This window comes from Mustela nigripes, chromosome 17 (assembly GCF_022355385.1).
Source record: "Mustela nigripes isolate SB6536 chromosome 17, MUSNIG.SB6536, whole genome shotgun sequence".
NCBI lineage: Eukaryota > Metazoa > Chordata > Mammalia > Carnivora > Mustelidae > Mustela > Mustela nigripes.
This window is the reverse complement of record NC_081573.1, coordinates 45,260,958-45,277,274: the sequence shown is the minus strand read 5'-3', so window position 1 is coordinate 45,277,274 and position 16,317 is coordinate 45,260,958. Positions and strand designations below refer to the sequence as shown.

Sequence of the window (16,317 nt, the reverse complement as noted above, 5' to 3'; positions counted from 1 at the left end):
TATTAATGAATTTCAGGGATTTTGTGCTATAAGACTTTATGAGGACTGAGTATTCTCTTCTATGTAGTCATGCCTGATGCTATTACTATTTTGCAGACTGTTCTTATCTCAAATTCTGCTCTTAAAGGGGTTTAGAAAAGTCCTTTGGTAGGAAAGTAAAGGTAGTGAATCACCCACTTAATTCAACTTACCTTTTATATTCTTCTGCCATAAAGAGTGGATTCAATTCCCATCTCAGGAAAGTTTAACTTACCTCTCTTCCAGCTATCAGCAAAACTTACTTGCTCAGGGTTGTGCCAAGTGTCCACAATTCTCATGGAAACATTTGGAGGAAAAAAAAATACAGGTACTATTAGGGCTCTTGAGGGTCAAATATTATCCAAGTTGTCAGGCTTACCCTTTCAAAAGAAATAAGCTAGTCAGCACCATAACCAAAACTTGTTGCACTTCCATGAACCCCAAGAGATGGGAAATACATGGACACTTAGAAATACTATAAGAGCCGTGTACCCTGGAATAAGTACATGCAACCTCAAGATATTGTTCAAATTTAAACTTTGCCAGGCATCAATCTTTTTCTCTCTCACACATGCACACACACAAAATCTGATGGCGTAAGACAAGAACTTTTGCTCATATTTTTTTTAATGTATCACAATGAGCAGGAAACATACTTGATGAAATATTTTCAAAGGAGTATATTCAATTACCATCTACAATCAACTTAACTATGACAACAAAGTTTTGTGACAAATTTTTTTTTTTTTTCAGTTTGAAAGTTCCATGTGGTTCTGTTAGTCTCCATGTATTTTGGTACAGTTCGAGATCAGCATTGTTACAGTAACAAAAAAGCTAACAAGACTACATTATAGAAAAACACCAAGAACATCATTTTTGGTTTCACTTGCTCTATTTTTTTTTTTGTTTTTTTGTTTTTTGTTTTTTGTACATTGCAAAGGCTGTTCATATACCTCTTCACCTCAGGGTCACGTTCATTTATGCTTTCTTTCCTACCCAAACTTGCCCCCCTCCCCCCCCCAGCCCAAGAAAGTAAACAAACCAAAAAAAAACTAGTCAAAGCTTTGTTTCACAGTGGGCAGTATCTCAGCGCCAACAAACAACCAACTCAATTTATGCTTCTATTTAAAATGTTTTAATTTAATTTATTTAAAAAAAATATATGTCCATGAACATCAAGTGCACTGGCTTGGGTCACTGCCTCTCTCTCCTGCAACTTCCTGCCATGCCTGATAAACTCAGGTTTAAACACATGCCGTCTGTTTTACTTTATTTTCAATCATGTAAAACTTTGGCCACATTCATCTCTTTAAATAGCTTTTAATTTAAAAAAAAAAAACTTCCTAGATTTATTAAACTTTTCTGTGTGTGTGTGTGTGTGTGTGTGTGTGTGTGTGTGTTTCCTTCTTAAGTTTTTGTTTGGAAGGATGGAGGAAGGATGGTTGAAATAAGTTCCATTTGGTGGGTTCATATGGTGCCATGACTGACCGACCAGTGTCAAGCGCCAACCCACACTTTGGAGTATTTGAAAAAACAAAAACAAAAAACCAACAACTACCAATCAAAATATGAAGTGTCAATAGAGGTGAAGAACTAATTTAAAAAGTGAGTTGAGATATCCTATTCAGCTTCCTACTATGCAAGACAGGAGTTAAATTCTAGTGAGACCAATCTAAACAGTTGAGCACTGTAGTGAATTCATGCTTTGTAAAGGATACCAGTCGTAGCCATAGTGGATGTCAACCCACAACCATCTAACTAGCTCACGTTTGACCTCTAATTGTCACCATCACTGACTGCTTTGCTACTTCTGAGTTAATGCTGAGAATTATTTTTTCTTTTTTGAATGAACATATATGTGGGTGATAGAGCTGTAGAGGAAAGCATCAAATGTGCAACCCACTCCAGGATGAAACAATCACATAACCCCTCTGAGAAACACTGGTGGGTGGAAGCGTGCTTAGCCAATCTACCCAGCCACCTTGCTGTTGCCAAATACACCCACAGGTCAAGGCATGGCATAACAAAACACTGACAGTCACTCTGCCTCACAGAGGGAGGATGGCGTAGTAGCTCAAAACCAACCAACCAACAAAAAAACACCATTGTGGAGGGGGTGGCTAAATTACAAGGAAATGAACTTCAAGTTGAGGGAGGGAGGGAAAGGAATAGAAATTGCACTATTAAAAAAGCAGTATCATTTTTTAAAACAAAGTTTTCAGAAAAAAACCTAGCAGAATTTGACAGGTAAAGCTAGTGTTAAATTGTTAATTGGTATCACATAGAAAACCAAAACCAAAAACATTTTTTTTTCTATATGGTACAGACACAGAGTAACATACAACAGTTAAATGGCAAAAAATATATATATATTTCATAGAGTTACAAACAAGATAAAATAATGGAAAACAAAAAAAACCTGTACAACTTTAAAATTTAAAAATGTTCATCTCAAACACAGGGAGAAATACAAGAATTCTTGTTAAAAGAAAATCGCTTGTTAAAACAGCAAATGTTTTTGTGTACTCGTTTTTGACACCTTATGCTACAATTGGATACTGGTAGGAATAGTTAGATGGTACTCTTTAGTATTTCTACTTAAAAAAATTTAAAAAAGGAATTTGCACTGTGCATCAGCCTAGTTAGAAATATATACAACAGTTCAGGATCTACTCTTTCATTGAACCAAAAACAAATTCATAAAAATAAAACAGTCCCGGCTAAAAAAGAAAGAGAAAAAAAGAAAAAAAGAAATCCATTTTCAGATCTTGGAATGCTCCAGTCTTTTGCAAAGTCGTAGAGTGGCTTCCGCACTGGGGAAAGAAGCCCAAAAGATGACCAATGGGACCTGCATTCACAGTCTTCAAAGTTCCCTTTTGAAACATAAGGAAGAGAATGAGAGGAAGAAGGATTTCACACTTTGGGGGCAAGGGGAGATTGTTTCTGTTGATGTTTGGCTATGAAAAGTGAAACAGCAAAGCATCTACTTGTCTCCAAAATCTACGTTTTAGCAGCACAAAGTTTTCCTTTCAAAGTTCAGACCGTTGTTTTAAGATGAGAAAGGGAGTATGTTGCATTGTGTTACGTGGTACAGGAATACGGATATTAACATAAATACAAGTGCCTCACATACGGTTCCTTTTTTGCTCTCTGTCCATTGCTACCTGCTTCTCTGTTGGCCGCGCTCTGGATCACTCGCCGCTCAGACTGCCTAACACAAGGACAAAACTTTGAAGTAAAAAATGTGTCTTTTGGTATATGGAATTGTCATGAACAGTTGCCTCTCTGCTTGCAGAAGAAGCACATAACAACCTGGGACTCTTTCGTTTATTCTTTCTTTTATTAAACTAAGTCTTGTTTGTTTAAATCAGAAACAAATTCTCAAGTAACAAGAACCCTTTCCCTTTTTTTCTGCATCAGCAGTGAAAGGGTGTGTCTTTGGATTTTATTTAAAGCATGAAATTTCTTTTTCTGAGAGGAAAGAAAACAAAAACAAAACCCCGAACCAAAAACTTTTTTAGAAAGAAAAGCACACAGTCCAATGACACAAACCGAAACAAACGCTTTAGTTTAGGAAAAGAATATTTGAAGCCTCCACCAAACAAGGAAGAAAAGAAGGGAACAAAAGAAAAGTTAAAGGAAAGATCAATAAAAATTAAATGGCACAAGGCTCACAGACATAGGTAACTAGAATTATATGCCTTTAAAAAGTTTCAACTCCCCAACCAAAAATAATCTGTGAGGATCCTAATGACCCCTAGAACCTTTTGAAATTCTTTCTTTAGTTTTATAAAATAATTCTGCAGCTACCCTCTAAGAAATGAAGGCAGCTACCTTCCGTGGGAGATTACAGGGCGGGAGGAGGAGGAGGAGGAAAGTGGAATTAAGGGACAAAGGGCAGAAAAGCTTGGGCGAATCAACGGATTGCGATCTATTTGCTAGGAATGAACAAGACAACATCAAATGAGGAGCTGTCAGCTGGACCATACAAAAAGCTAAATGTACACAAAAGGTTTTTTTTTTTTTTTCCTTTAAATCTACCATACTGCTTCAGTTCATTTCCAATGCAACAATCTACTCAACACCAAAAATGGTCATATCTATCATAAATACAGAAAGTCAGTTTTTAAAACTTATTTTTTTTAAGCTACAAGTCCTCAACACTCTGTGTGTGGGTTTTTCTTTCTTTCTTTTTTTTTTTTTTCTGAAAGTGGGAGTGCTTAACTTTTCCCCTTGAAATTGGCTTCAGCAGAAAAGCTATCCCTTAAATCCCCAGAAAGCTAAAGCAGTTCACATTGTTTTTCTCGAATACTTTCTGCCCGTTTTTTAAATTAATGAAACAAAAAATCTTTTCTGGAACAAAAAAACCCCCAAAAAACAAACAAACAAACAAAAAAAACTGAAAATATATTATAAAACAATGATTCTGAAAACAGAACAAAGTGTGAGCGATTGACCTGAGAATAAAAAGACATTACATTTCTTTTTTTTCTTTTAGCAAGCCATTGGTATCTGAATGCTAAGATAGCAAGAAATTTAAAACTGTAACAAGGTGGACTGCTTTCCCATACAGTGCATGCCGGGCTCCTCTGTGCTATCAACGTGGGTGTTTATTGAAAAGGGGCAAATATACAAGGGGTTTAAGCTCCAAAGACATTAGGGAGGCCCTGCGGACTTCTGTTTCCCAGACCAATAGTACCTTCAAAAGGACACAATGTAACAGGGTTAAGGGTTTTTTTTTTTTCTTTTTTAATATTAAAAGAAAAAAAGAAAAGAGAATGTAAAATCACCGGCATAGATAGGTATATGGGAAAACAACCCACGCTTTTTCTTTTTTTTTTCCTTTTTTTTTCTTTTTTTATTCTTTTTTTTTTTTTTTTTTTTTTTTTTTTTTTTTTTTTTTTTTTTTTTTGGTTAGAAGCTTTGGAATTGCAGTTAGTCTATTTTTGAAATTGGTTTGTTATTAATCTTTTTATTTAAATTCATTTGTTTGTATTGTTCATCTTCAAAGCTTACAATCTGAAGGTGTCCGTTCCTACACTGGTCAGACCACTGTCCTTGGGGCAGCTGGGGTCTTTGGGACCCTCCACCGGGCTCGCCGGTCCGTCGGACTTTTGGCTGAGATCCGTGTCAGACTCCTCCGAATAGTCGTCTGTTGGCATCGAGGGCTGAACCCCTGAGGTGCTGCATGAACTTGAGGTAACCGTTGAAGATGAGGAGAGAGGAGGAAAAGAAGGGGGCTTCGCGGCCGAAGCCCGGGAGACCACTGGCGGCCACGACTTCCTGGAGGCGTGGGGGGAAGCGGAGGACGAGGAGGGGGCGGCGGCCGACGGGGGAGGGGGGCTGTCGTTTGAGTGAGCGGCAGACTGCGAGGTAGATGCGGTGCTAGGATCGGGGAAGCAGGCAGAGTGAGGTAATAAACTAGGGTGCTCTTTGGCGTTTCTTGCTGCTCTCGTGATTGTTCTGTGTTTGTGCAAGGCCGACTCGAGATGTTGACTGAGAGCTTCCTCCCCACAGAGCGCGCTCTCGCACGCCAGGCAGTGGTACGAGCCGCCGCCACTACCGCCGCCGCCGCCGCCGCCGCCGCCGCCGCCGCCACTGCCGCCGCCGCCCGTGGGGACGTGAAGCACCATCTCTTGCAGGTTCACCACAGACTGGCCGAAGAAGCAGAGGGACTTCAGGTGGCTCCTCGCCGCCTCCTCGTCACCGAAGCCCGCCTGGCACTTGCGGCAGACCAACTTGTACTGCACCTTTGGAACAATGAAGGGGTCGTAGAGGGAGTCCGCACTTTTGCTTTCCGCTTCTGGCTCTTCGGGGGGTTTCGGCAGGAGGGGGGACACCTCACGGGGTGCGTTTTTCTGCTCTTCTGGTTTGGGGGATTCTTTGGCAGGGTCTTTGTCTGGGGAAGCAGCCCCCGGGGGGACTGGGGTTTGGCTTACTTTGGGCTGCTGCTGCACTTTTTGCTGCTGCTGCTGTAGTTGCCGCTGCTGCTGCTGCTGGATCGCCTCCTGCAGACTCTGCTGGTATTGCTGGTACTGCTGCAGTAGGGAGCCCGGGGACAGCCCCATCAGGGCCTGCGACAGCGCAGGGCTGTAGGGGAACAGGCCTTCCATGCCATACATAGGCTGCAGGTACCCGCTCTGCAGGGCGCCAGGGATCTGGGGGGCATAATAAGGAGAGAAGCCTGGTACAAAGTAAGGAAGGAACTGGCTCGTGAGCAACGCTGTGGGGTCTGAAGTCAGGGCTGCCTGCAGGGCCTGCAGCTGCGCAGGGTCCACTGCGTACTCCATGGCGGGCAGCGGGGCCGAGATCGTGGCTGTGGCCGCTGCGGGGGCCTCTCCTTTCTCCTTCTTGGGGACAGGGAGGGGCTCCCCTTTCCCTTTGTGTGCCTTTTCCTTCTCCTTTACCTTCTCGCTGTCTTTGTCCTTGCGTTGCTGTTGCTGCTGTTGTGGCGGGAGCTGCGGCGTCGGGGGTGGCTGGGTTGTGGGCGGCGGCGGCTGCACCTGTGGCTGCTGCTGCTGGGGTTGGGGGGGCTGCTGAGGGGCCATCGCCATGGTGGCTTGTGCTGGGGTCGGGGAGCTCAGCGATGCTGAGGACGGTTTATTTGGTAATCCAGATGTGGGGAGGCCAGGGGAAGGAACGGTTGTGCTGGGCAGACCCATCAAGTTCGGTTTAGGAGATGTTAAAGCTGAAAGAAATCAAGACAGAAAAAAACACAGGTCAGTCTGGGGTGGTGAGGCCGAAGCTCAAGATGTTTGACTTGTGTCGCTGACATTTAGTCTGAGATCTCAAGGTTTAAAGTTCAAAGACCCTCTCAAAACCACCATTTTCAATAGCAGGTTCTCACCAGGCTCAGGGTTGGATAGCCTTGTATTCTAATCAGTGCCCAGTCCTGGGGCAGCTCCCCTACACTTCTCCTTTCACTTAAACAACTTCTAACGCCTTCCTGCCACACATGCCACACCCACTGATTCATATGTTCTTTGCCCAGTTCCCTAACCTACCTGTTCCAGCTGGGACATTTGAACCAAAGGCCTTCATCAAAGCTCCACAGAAAGAGTGTAGCTAAGAGGCCCCACCAGAAGTTGTAGAAGAGTGAGGTAACAGGAGACAAGAGCAAAAATGCAAGAAACCTGGCCCAGCCCCAAGAGCCTGTGAACAAACAAATGTGCCTCTCTGGCCTCCACTGCTGCAACGGAATGGATGTGTTACGAGGGCAGAGAGGAGGAGGAGCAATGTTAGAAACCCAAACAATCCATTCAGGGAAAACTGTCCCACTGCTTGGCTCAGCCGATCTGTTTTAACCAATCTGCTGAAAACTGTAACCATCTAGGAAGACGACTGTGAACTTTACTGGCGAAATGAGCATCTTCTCTTCCTACACATTTGAATGACATACAGAAAGGCTGCAGATGCTTGATAAAGCACCCCCAGGAAGAGGAGAAAAGCGGTATCACAAGTGTTGATACCACTGCTTTCTAAGACATCGCAATCTACTCATACTTATGGGTAGCCACTGTCTTTGACCAAGTCCCTGGGTCCACATGGGGTACAGCCCCATCTGCAGTCACACTCTGCCTATAAGGCCTTCACCCAGTCCAGAGCCTAACATCCTCCCTCACCCATATTTCTCTCCTGGTTTGAGTCTTTTGTTCCAGGGTGATGGAAGACAGCAATGCTCCTTATACATCAAGCTGCAGGTGCACTAAGACTACACTAGCAGGTGGTGGTGGTGGTGGTGGAGGAGGACAGCAAAGTGGGGCTTGGAGAAAAGATGTGCTAAATGATGAGAAGCTGAGAGGTCCACAGGCAGCAGAGCTCGGATCATTCCATTCACCACACTTAAGACACTAGACCATATTCATCCCTTCTCTTCAAAGGGCACCAAAATGTAAAATAAAAAATTCCACAGCTCACTATTTCATCTAGACCCCCTTCTGCCAGAAAGCTGAGGTTGAGGAGGTTCTATAACATTGATGCTGTCCTTGTGAGAAAAAACGGAGAAGCCCAGGCCTGGGAGGAGACAATGCTGGCTTCATACTGGTGCAGCATGTAAAAACCTTCAACCTTCAGATGAAGAGAACAAAGTTGCCTCGAGGTGCCAATCCCAGAAAAATATCCACTAATGTTTGGAAAGCCAAGGAGGATGCTTCCCTTGGCTTTGTATAACAGCATTAATTTGCTCTTTCAAAACAGCACACAGGGACCACTGAGATGAAGTCATCCAATTTCCTCAGTGCACAGAAGGAAATGAAACCAGAAAGAAGTATTTGACTCTGAAAAATGCCAGTAAAGGTTCACTGGTTAAACTGGCATGCACAAGATGGAGGGTGAACGGATGAGGAATTCGACAACTTAGGACATGGCTCTTTCTGTCTACTTCTAGGCAGCAGGCCTGCTCCGAGCGGCAGGTTGGAGCCAGAGCCAAAAGATCAGCGAGGCAAGGGAAAAACATCTAGCGATTTCTCCATCTCTGTGGCATCAGGCTTTCAGGAGAAAGATCTGGGTCAGGAGGTCTTACACTGACTTCTGTATCTTGAATAGAAGAGAAAGAAATTTTAAGGATCATTTACAGAATCCTAGTTGTATTTACCAAGCTCTGTACTAACCATGTTTGATGTAATAGCTCAGTATATTCTCAAAATAATTGTGTGGCCTCAGTTTTCTCATCAGCAAGATTAAAACCATGTAAGGCGTTTCATTGCCCTGATAGTGGTCATGCACCTCTGGAGTCAGACTGAGGCAGTATGGGCTGTGTTTGACACACAGCTAGCTGCTATGTGGCCTTAGGGCCACTGACTGCATGGAACCTCAACTTTCTGTGATACATGGTTGTAGTGACTAAAGGAAAGGTCATATGGAAAGAGCTTACCGTTGGATCTCACATACTAAATACAAGTTCCTTCCCCCATTCCAGATCCAGCGTTCCTGTGAGCTGTGGTACAGTCAGGTGGTGTTAACTGGGACACACTGGTAACCCTGGTTGCCTCTAATAGTTAAGAGCATACTTTTCTATCTTGAGTCCACTCTTAGTGGTCAGAACCTGAGTAGCACTAAACATATACCTGTTGACTGACTGGCTCATATTGGGTGTTGTGGAAGGAGCACATAGCACTGGGAGCCTGGAGGCCTGGGTGGGAGCTCTGGCTCCTACCCTAGCTTGCTGAATGGTCTTGACCTCTCTGGCCCTCAGTTTTCTCATCTGTAAAACAAGGGGAATAGATCAGACATTCTGTTTGTTTTTTTTTTTTTTTTTTCCACATTATTATGAAATCTGGGACCATCCCAAGCCCTTCTGCCAAGGTCCTGGGCTGCAAGGGTAATTCAGGGCCTAGACACTTTCCATAGCTTGATTCTTGGCTTTTGTCTAGTTGGCTTTAGCATGATTCTGTGACCTTACTTGCCAACAACTATAAGCAATGACTTCTATATCTCAATGCCTTTACCACTGCAATCCCTGGGAACAGAGACCCATTTTGAAGGCAAGGAAGCACTCTGAAGGGCTCTCCTTCGGTAAAGGTACACTGGTCAGAGCAGGCCTGGGGTGGGACTGGGTTGATCGGGGGGATCTTGCTGACTTGCACCTCAATTTCACAGGATCCTGGAGGTTCAATTTAGGAAAGACAGCTGGCTGCAGAGAAGACAGGGGAGGGCAGAAGAGGAGGAACAAGAAAGGGACACAGGAAGAACTATCAAACTCCCTATTAATAATAGAAAAATAAGAGTACCAAGTATATGACTGAATTAGGGGCTGGGGGGAGTCAAAGAGAGAGAGAGATGGGTGAGAGGAAATGAAGAGGTGATGAAGGCTCCTAAAAATGAGCATTAATGATTTTTGTCTGTTTGCAGATTCAGAACTGTATTGCCCAACACAAGAGTCCTGGTCAGTGCGTTCAAGAACAAAGGTAGGCTCAGTATACTGGAATTAGTATAACCACTCTTGTTCTGTCTAGGTAAGAAGCCCAGGAGTAAGGATCCATTTATGAGAGCTTCTTCTCGATAGCAGCTCTCTAAAAAAACACAGGCGGGGACCACAGGTAAGGACAAAGACTTACTTGATTTAAGTTCTCTGGAACCAGTTTCCATAAGGCACAATCCAGAATTAGCTACAAGATTCAAATGTCTTCTTATTTTCAACAACTATCTAGATGGGATTAGCAATTTCACAAAGACTGACTGGAAGGATCTATGCTGGAAACCTTTTTCTTGAAAATAATCCAGGATTTAGGATGCCAGGACCGTCAAGTCAAGTTCTTCCCTGTAGCATACACCCTGGTAGTGTTACTGAACACCGGGCAAGAGAATAATTTCAGAGCAGACTGTTCAAACCAGAAGGCCCCATCCCTGAGACTGGGAAGTCCTGCTGCTATTAGAAAGCTAGAAAGGGAAGCTTCTGCTTATCTGTCCAACATTCAGAGGGTTTGGGTAGTAGCCCCCAGAACAAAATGCTATTTGGGCAGCTATTTAATGCTGTAAGAATCACCTAGAGCAGAACCCACCTGTGTTGGATGGAGTGAAGCCCGGCAAGGAAGGGCTGTTGAGGCCGGGGAGCAACACTGGAGGAATGCCCTGGAGCGCCGGATATGCTGTAGGAAGGTTAAGAGCCTGAAGAGGGGCATTGTCAAACATCCCTTGCTGCTGAGCTGCCAGTCCGAGGACCTCATTGGCCTTTTTAATCCGGTCCAACTCTTGTTGAGCCATCAACTGACGTACAGTGGCGGGGTCAAAGTATTCTTTCTCCTTGTCCAACTGGCTTCCAATGGTGTCCTTAACTTTGGAGATATGCTGCTGGGAAAAGATATGGTCACGTACAGACAGCCGAGCGCTGTACTTGATGCCACACAAAGTGCACTCTGTTTTCGGTCCCTCGTAACTTGTTTGGTTTATACCAAAATGCTTGGCCATGCTTAACTTGGACTTCTTTTCCTTTGCCCGGGCATTCTGGAACCAGACCTGAACAACTCTCTTTGGCAGTCCAATATCATTGCCCAGGACCTCACACTCTAGCATGGTGGGCGTCCTGTAGTCATTAAAGCACGACTTGAGGACTTTCAGCTGCAGATTGGTCATTTGAGTGCGAAAACGTTTCTGCCCTGGCCGATCCCCACTGTCTCCAGATTTGCCTGCTGACCCACTTGCACCAGGACTCGGGGAGCAGGGGTCTGCAAGGCTCGAGGTTTCACTGTAGTCCACTGTACCTTCATTGTCATATTCCTTGCTGTAAAAGCTTGGGGCTGGGCTGACCAGACCAGATGACAACCGATCTTCATACTCAGACATTGCCATCATGGCTGCTTTGGTCAACCCCTCACTGGGTGCAGAAGAGGATTTGGTTTCAGTTGCTATTCCCGTCGCGCTGTCATTATCTGCATTGCCCTCATCTCCAGTAGTGGTATCCGTGATTGCTGTGTTGACAGAGGAACAGTCATCATTGTCCAGCTTAGTTTGGTCAAAGTTCAGATTAACGGAGGACATGGAGGGGCTTTCAAAGTCTTCAATCCCTTCCACCTTGATGGAAGAAGGGCTAAGAAGAGTTCGGGGAGACAACTCCATGGTTTTACTCACAGGTGAGAGGGGGACACCTTGGCCATCACTACTGCTTGGGGGTAGGTGGGAAAAGCTGGCTCCGTCAAAAATGTCCCCTTTCATCTGCAGTCCCCCATCGCAGTCTAAGAGCATTGCAGACAGAGTTAGGTTGTAGCCTGCTCTCTTGGCTTCATGCCAATGACGGGACCGGATATGAGCCTCGAGGGCAGTCTTGGCTTTGAAGAGTGCTCTGCAGAAAGGGCATCTTCGGTGGGCCTGTGCTGGGCCCACCGCACGGAACTGTCCTTTCCGTTCCCGGGCTCGGGTATTCTGGAACCAGACCTGTACCACACGTTTCTTCAAGCCCACCTCGTGCGCGATGTGATCCAACATCTTTCGAGTTGGATTGGAGTCTAAGAGATACTTTTGGTACAGGATCTCTAGCTGTTCCGGTGTAATGGTTGTCCTCAAACGCTTGTCTCTCTGAGGCTCTTCTCCTCCCGTGCCACTGTCGTTTTCTCCAGGGCTCGCACTGGCCTTTTCCTCCAGCTTCCTCTTCAGAGTGTTCATTGTGGAGGTTGGAGTCGAAGGAGACGTGGCCGAGCTGGCTGGAATCTGAGGTATAGCCCCAGAGAGCAGCTGGCTCGCCAGGAGTGGGTTACTAGGGTCAAACAGCATGAAAGGCATATCCAGTGACCTGTCCAAAAACTGGGGGTGGATGAACTGGTTCTGCGCACTCAGGAAATGAAGCTGCTGATGCTCCTGCCAGTGCTCGAACGACGGAAATGCCAACTTACACTGATCACACTGGTAGGGGATTAGCTGAGGAGGTAGGTTTGCCAACTGTTGAGGAGTCGACGTGTGGAGGGGCTTGAGGGGCAGGTGGGAGAGCTGGGAAGGACTGGGGCTCGACTGGGGTAAGGGGCACTGAGGCGGGGGTGCTTGTGGAGGAGGCTGTGGTAACGAAGTGGGGGAAGTGAGCTGGGGCAGCTTTTGCTGGGCCGCGTTTGTCTTCTGCTCAGGCTGGTCTTGCTGCAGCTCTGCCTTTGGTTGTCCTTGCTTTTCTTGGGTTTGGTTTGGCTGTGCACTGGGAGGTTCAGCCTGCTTTGGTTTCTCATCGCTTGCCTCTGTTTTTGAACTGAAAGTGGCCAGTTCGTCGGCCTCTGCTGTGAGCTGTAGGAAGGCGGAAGAAGCTGTGTTGGCTGACGGTGCCGGGGCGCTGTAGGCCTGTGCGGGCATCGGGGTGCTGCAGGAGGAGCTGGTGGGTGTCAGGATTTCCATGGCATCCATGGAATCCTCATTCTGGCTGTCATCCTGCCCCTCCTCATCCTCATCCTTGTAACACAGCTTCTTCTGATGCTTGATGAGATCAAAGATGCGCTGAAACACCAGGCTACATTTTTTGCACTGGTAGTTCAGGTTGCTTGTTCGAATATACCTATCATTTGTAAGCTCACGCCGCTCTCCGTCTTTACCCTCCCCCTGATTCTCATAATTCTTCCTGGCCTTCTGTCGGGCATTCTGAAACCACACCACGATGACTCGGGTTGGAAGGTTGAGTAAATTAGAGAGTTGCTCAAATTCATCATCCTTTGGATAAGCATTGGCATCAAAGAAGTCCTGTAGGACCCTCAGTTGGTAGTCAGTAAACCTTGTTCTCGAAGACCTCTTGCTTCCCCAGTACTCCTGCTTCTGAGGTTCCGGCGAAGGGGGCCGGGAGTCGAGCTTGAGCTCCTCCAGGCTGGTGATAGGAGGATTGCTGAAGTTGTAAGGGGAATCCTTGTTCCGCTGCCGCTCTTTGAAGAGGGTGTTTCTGAACCAGTGCTTGATCACTTTCTGGGGCAACCCAGACTTGTCTGCCATTTCTTTGATCTGCTCTTCACTGGGGGAGTTGTTAATGTCAAAATATTGCCGCAGGACCCGGAGCTGGTCATCGGTGATCCTGGTGCGAGGCCTCTTGTTCTGCTGCTGGAGCAGGCTGGGGTTGAGCTGATGCTGGTACAGCTGGGCCAGGTCCGCAGGCAGAGGCTCCACAGGTCCGAGCTGAGGGGGCAGCTGAGCCGGCAAGGTCTGCAGCGGCATCGTCTGCATCATCAGTGGTGAGAAGATGGGCAGCTCCATGGGCATGGAGAGTTGGGTGAGCGGCACGGAGGGCTGGGTGGGCGCAATCGTGGGCGAGGTGATGGGCGGGGCGGGCGCGGGGATGGCTGGTGTGGAAGCGGGCTGAGGTGGTGCTGCAGGAAGAGGGGGTGGAGGAGGTGGGGGGGGAGGTGGCGGCGGCGGCTCTGGGGTCTGGGGCCTCAGGGGGTACAGTTTGTCGTAGTGCTCTCGGTACTGTTTAGCAAATCTCTCTAGCTGTTTAAAGGGAAAATAGTTTTGATGAACATGTTCTTGATGACTCTTCAAAATCAAGATGTTAGAAAACATCTTGCCACAGGAGTCACACTCAAGCTTTTCCAGATTCTCTCCCTGCTCCGTCTTCCCATTCTTCTTCTGCACCTTCTGCTTGTTCTCATTGTACTGAATGACCAGCTCAAAGCCAAAGTTCTCCAGCAGGGCCTTGGTGGCGTTGCCTCTTGCGTCTGAGGCAATGCGTGGAGGGAGCATGGAAGGCTCAGAACTAGCTGCTGGTGCCAACTCTTTCTTCTCTTTAGCCTTCAAGGCATCCGGCAGCGATTCCTTGGGTCCTGGGTTGCCCTCTCCCACCTCGGCACTGTCCCTCTCTCTCTGGCTTTCTTTTTCCTTTTCTTTGCTGATCGGTTTGTTTTTCTTTTCGGAGTGCTGGCTGGGCTGTAGCAGGGCAGAGTGAGTCTGGGACAGAGAGAGCTGGCTTTGCTGTTGCTGCTGCAGGATCTGCTGGTGGCTCTGTGGTGGGATCTGAACCTGAGCCTTCAGATCGTCTAGCAGGCCCGGGCCTGTCCCCGTCAGTGTCAGTGCCCCGCTGGTCACTGGCAAGCTCACCTCGGGGTTGAGCTGGAACTCGGCGCTGGGGATGTAGAAGGGGAAGAGGAGATGCTGCTGCTGCTGCAGTTGCAGCAGGGTCTCTGTGGTCATGGGGAAGTGAGGAAGCAGGGTGGGGTTAAACAGCTGGGACTGGATCAGGGCAGCCTGCTGCTGCAGCTCCTGCTGCAAGTGAGCTTGAACTTGGGCCTGGGCCTGGGCCAGTGTCTGTGCTTGCTGCTGCTGCTGTTGCTGCTGCTGCTGCTGCTGCTGTTGCTGCTGCTGCTGCTGTTGCTGCTGCTGCTGCTGCCTGGATGCAATCATATCCGCGAGCTTCTTCCGATTGGCCTCCTTGGGCTCTGAAGGGGAAGTGATGTTGGCACTGATGGGATTCCCCAGGGGCGGCATCCCTACACTTTCAGTGGTCACTTGGCTCAGTAAATTGGAGCTCGGAGGGATGCCAGCGCTGCTGGGATTGGTGGTGGTAAAGGTGTTGCTGCCACTGGTGCTCACAGGACTTGGGGTGGAGGAGCTCAGGGAGACACTGCTGCTGTTCCCTGTCCCGTTGCTACCGCCACTTGCAGCTTCCAGCTTGGCTGCTCGGGCCTTGGTTTGATGCAACACAGACCGCATGTGGATCTCCAAAGTGGAACTCTGGCTATAGGCCACGTTACAAGTGTTACACTTGAAAGGTTTGTTGTCTGGGCTGCTGGTGGGTTCTGGCTGACCAGTTGCCGATTCCTGAAGGGCTCTCTTTAACTTATGCAGGTGGGAGACAGAATTGTAGTGCACTAGTAGGATGTTCTTTTGAGTGAAAGATTCCTTGCAGACTGTACACTTGTAAGGGCGAGAAGGGTCTAGAAACTTTTCCATGGTGAAGTTGGGGCCTTTTCTGAAAGGTAGAGCTCTCTTTGGCTCTGAGCCTGAATCTTCTTGTACTGACCCAGAGTCGCTGCCCGTTGGGCTCTGTTTGTCTTCTAAGTCACTCTCTTCCTCCTTGTCTTCCTCAACAATTATGGTGTGGTCCTCTGCCAGGGTAGGGTCTCCCATAGCCAGGAGGTCCCCATTGGCCAGAAGGCCTCCATAAAGCTGTTGGATGTCAGCCTCACTCAGCTCCAGGTGGCTTGTCTCAAGGTGTTTTTTCAGAGCCTGAAAAGTTCGGAAACTACGCTGACAAAGACAGCACATTGTGGCAGCTCTGATCACGTGGTACTGAGAATGGAGCTGCAGCTTTTCAATGGTCTTGAAAGCCAGGCTGCACTGATTACAACGATACTTGTACACATGGCGATCTGACACAGGCAGCTGAGGCCTCTTGGCATGAACCTCATTGAAGTGCGTCTGAAGAGTGGCGGAAGTTTTGAAAACCTGATTGCACCCCTTCTTCCAGCATAGGAAGCCGGAATCTTCTCTCACAGAGCCTGGGTCAGCAGAAGACGGCTTCAGATCTCCACTGTGCTCTGCACTTACAGAGGGCAAGATGTTCTTTCCCAGATCCTCTGAGGTTTCTGTAATTTAAAAAAAAAAAGAAAGAAAGAAAAAGAAAAAAAAAAAGCCAAGCCCAGTGATAAAGAAGGCTTTGTTTCAAGGATGGCATCCACAGCTATCTACCTAGCGAGTCCTTGTGACCACTGAATCTTATAGTGAGGGAAATACCCAGTTGGAACAGAGCCTCTCCACACAGCCCCTGAAAAGAGTATATACTATAAGCAAGTGCACATGAACAGAGAGGACTAAAAGGAAATAAAAAAGTTGCATTCGTAATAGGTCTGTATCCTATCTTGGATCTGTTTTTACACGCCATTCAGTTGCTTGACTCAGAATCTTGAGTTT

At 46.9% G+C, this 16,317-nt stretch overlaps 1 protein-coding gene and 1 long non-coding RNA gene across 5 annotated transcripts in view; one reads left to right on the top strand and one right to left on the bottom strand.

Annotated features, from left to right (window-relative positions):
- Window positions 1-786: 786 nt before the first annotated feature.
- Window positions 787-16,317, bottom strand: part of ZFHX3 (zinc finger homeobox 3) — a 246,602-nt gene continuing 231,071 nt past the window's right edge. For 3 of the 4 annotated variants that reach the window (XM_059382054.1, XM_059382055.1, XM_059382053.1), the window contains 2 exons: window positions 10,518-15,992; window positions 787-6,706 (listed from right to left, as the gene is read on the bottom strand). In XM_059382054.1, coding sequence (XP_059238037.1) covers window positions 5,031-6,706; window positions 10,518-15,992 — 7,151 coding nt within the window. In that variant the 3' untranslated portion in view covers window positions 787-5,030. Of the gene's footprint in view, window positions 6,707-9,083; window positions 9,221-10,517; window positions 15,993-16,317 lie in introns of all 4 variants that reach the window. The other variant, XR_009400758.1, reaches the window with a different exon arrangement.
- LOC132005196 (uncharacterized) lies at window positions 13,594-16,088 on the top strand. The gene is made up of 2 exons (XR_009400759.1): window positions 13,594-13,681; window positions 15,875-16,088. It is a non-coding gene; the product is annotated as an uncharacterized LOC132005196 (long non-coding RNA).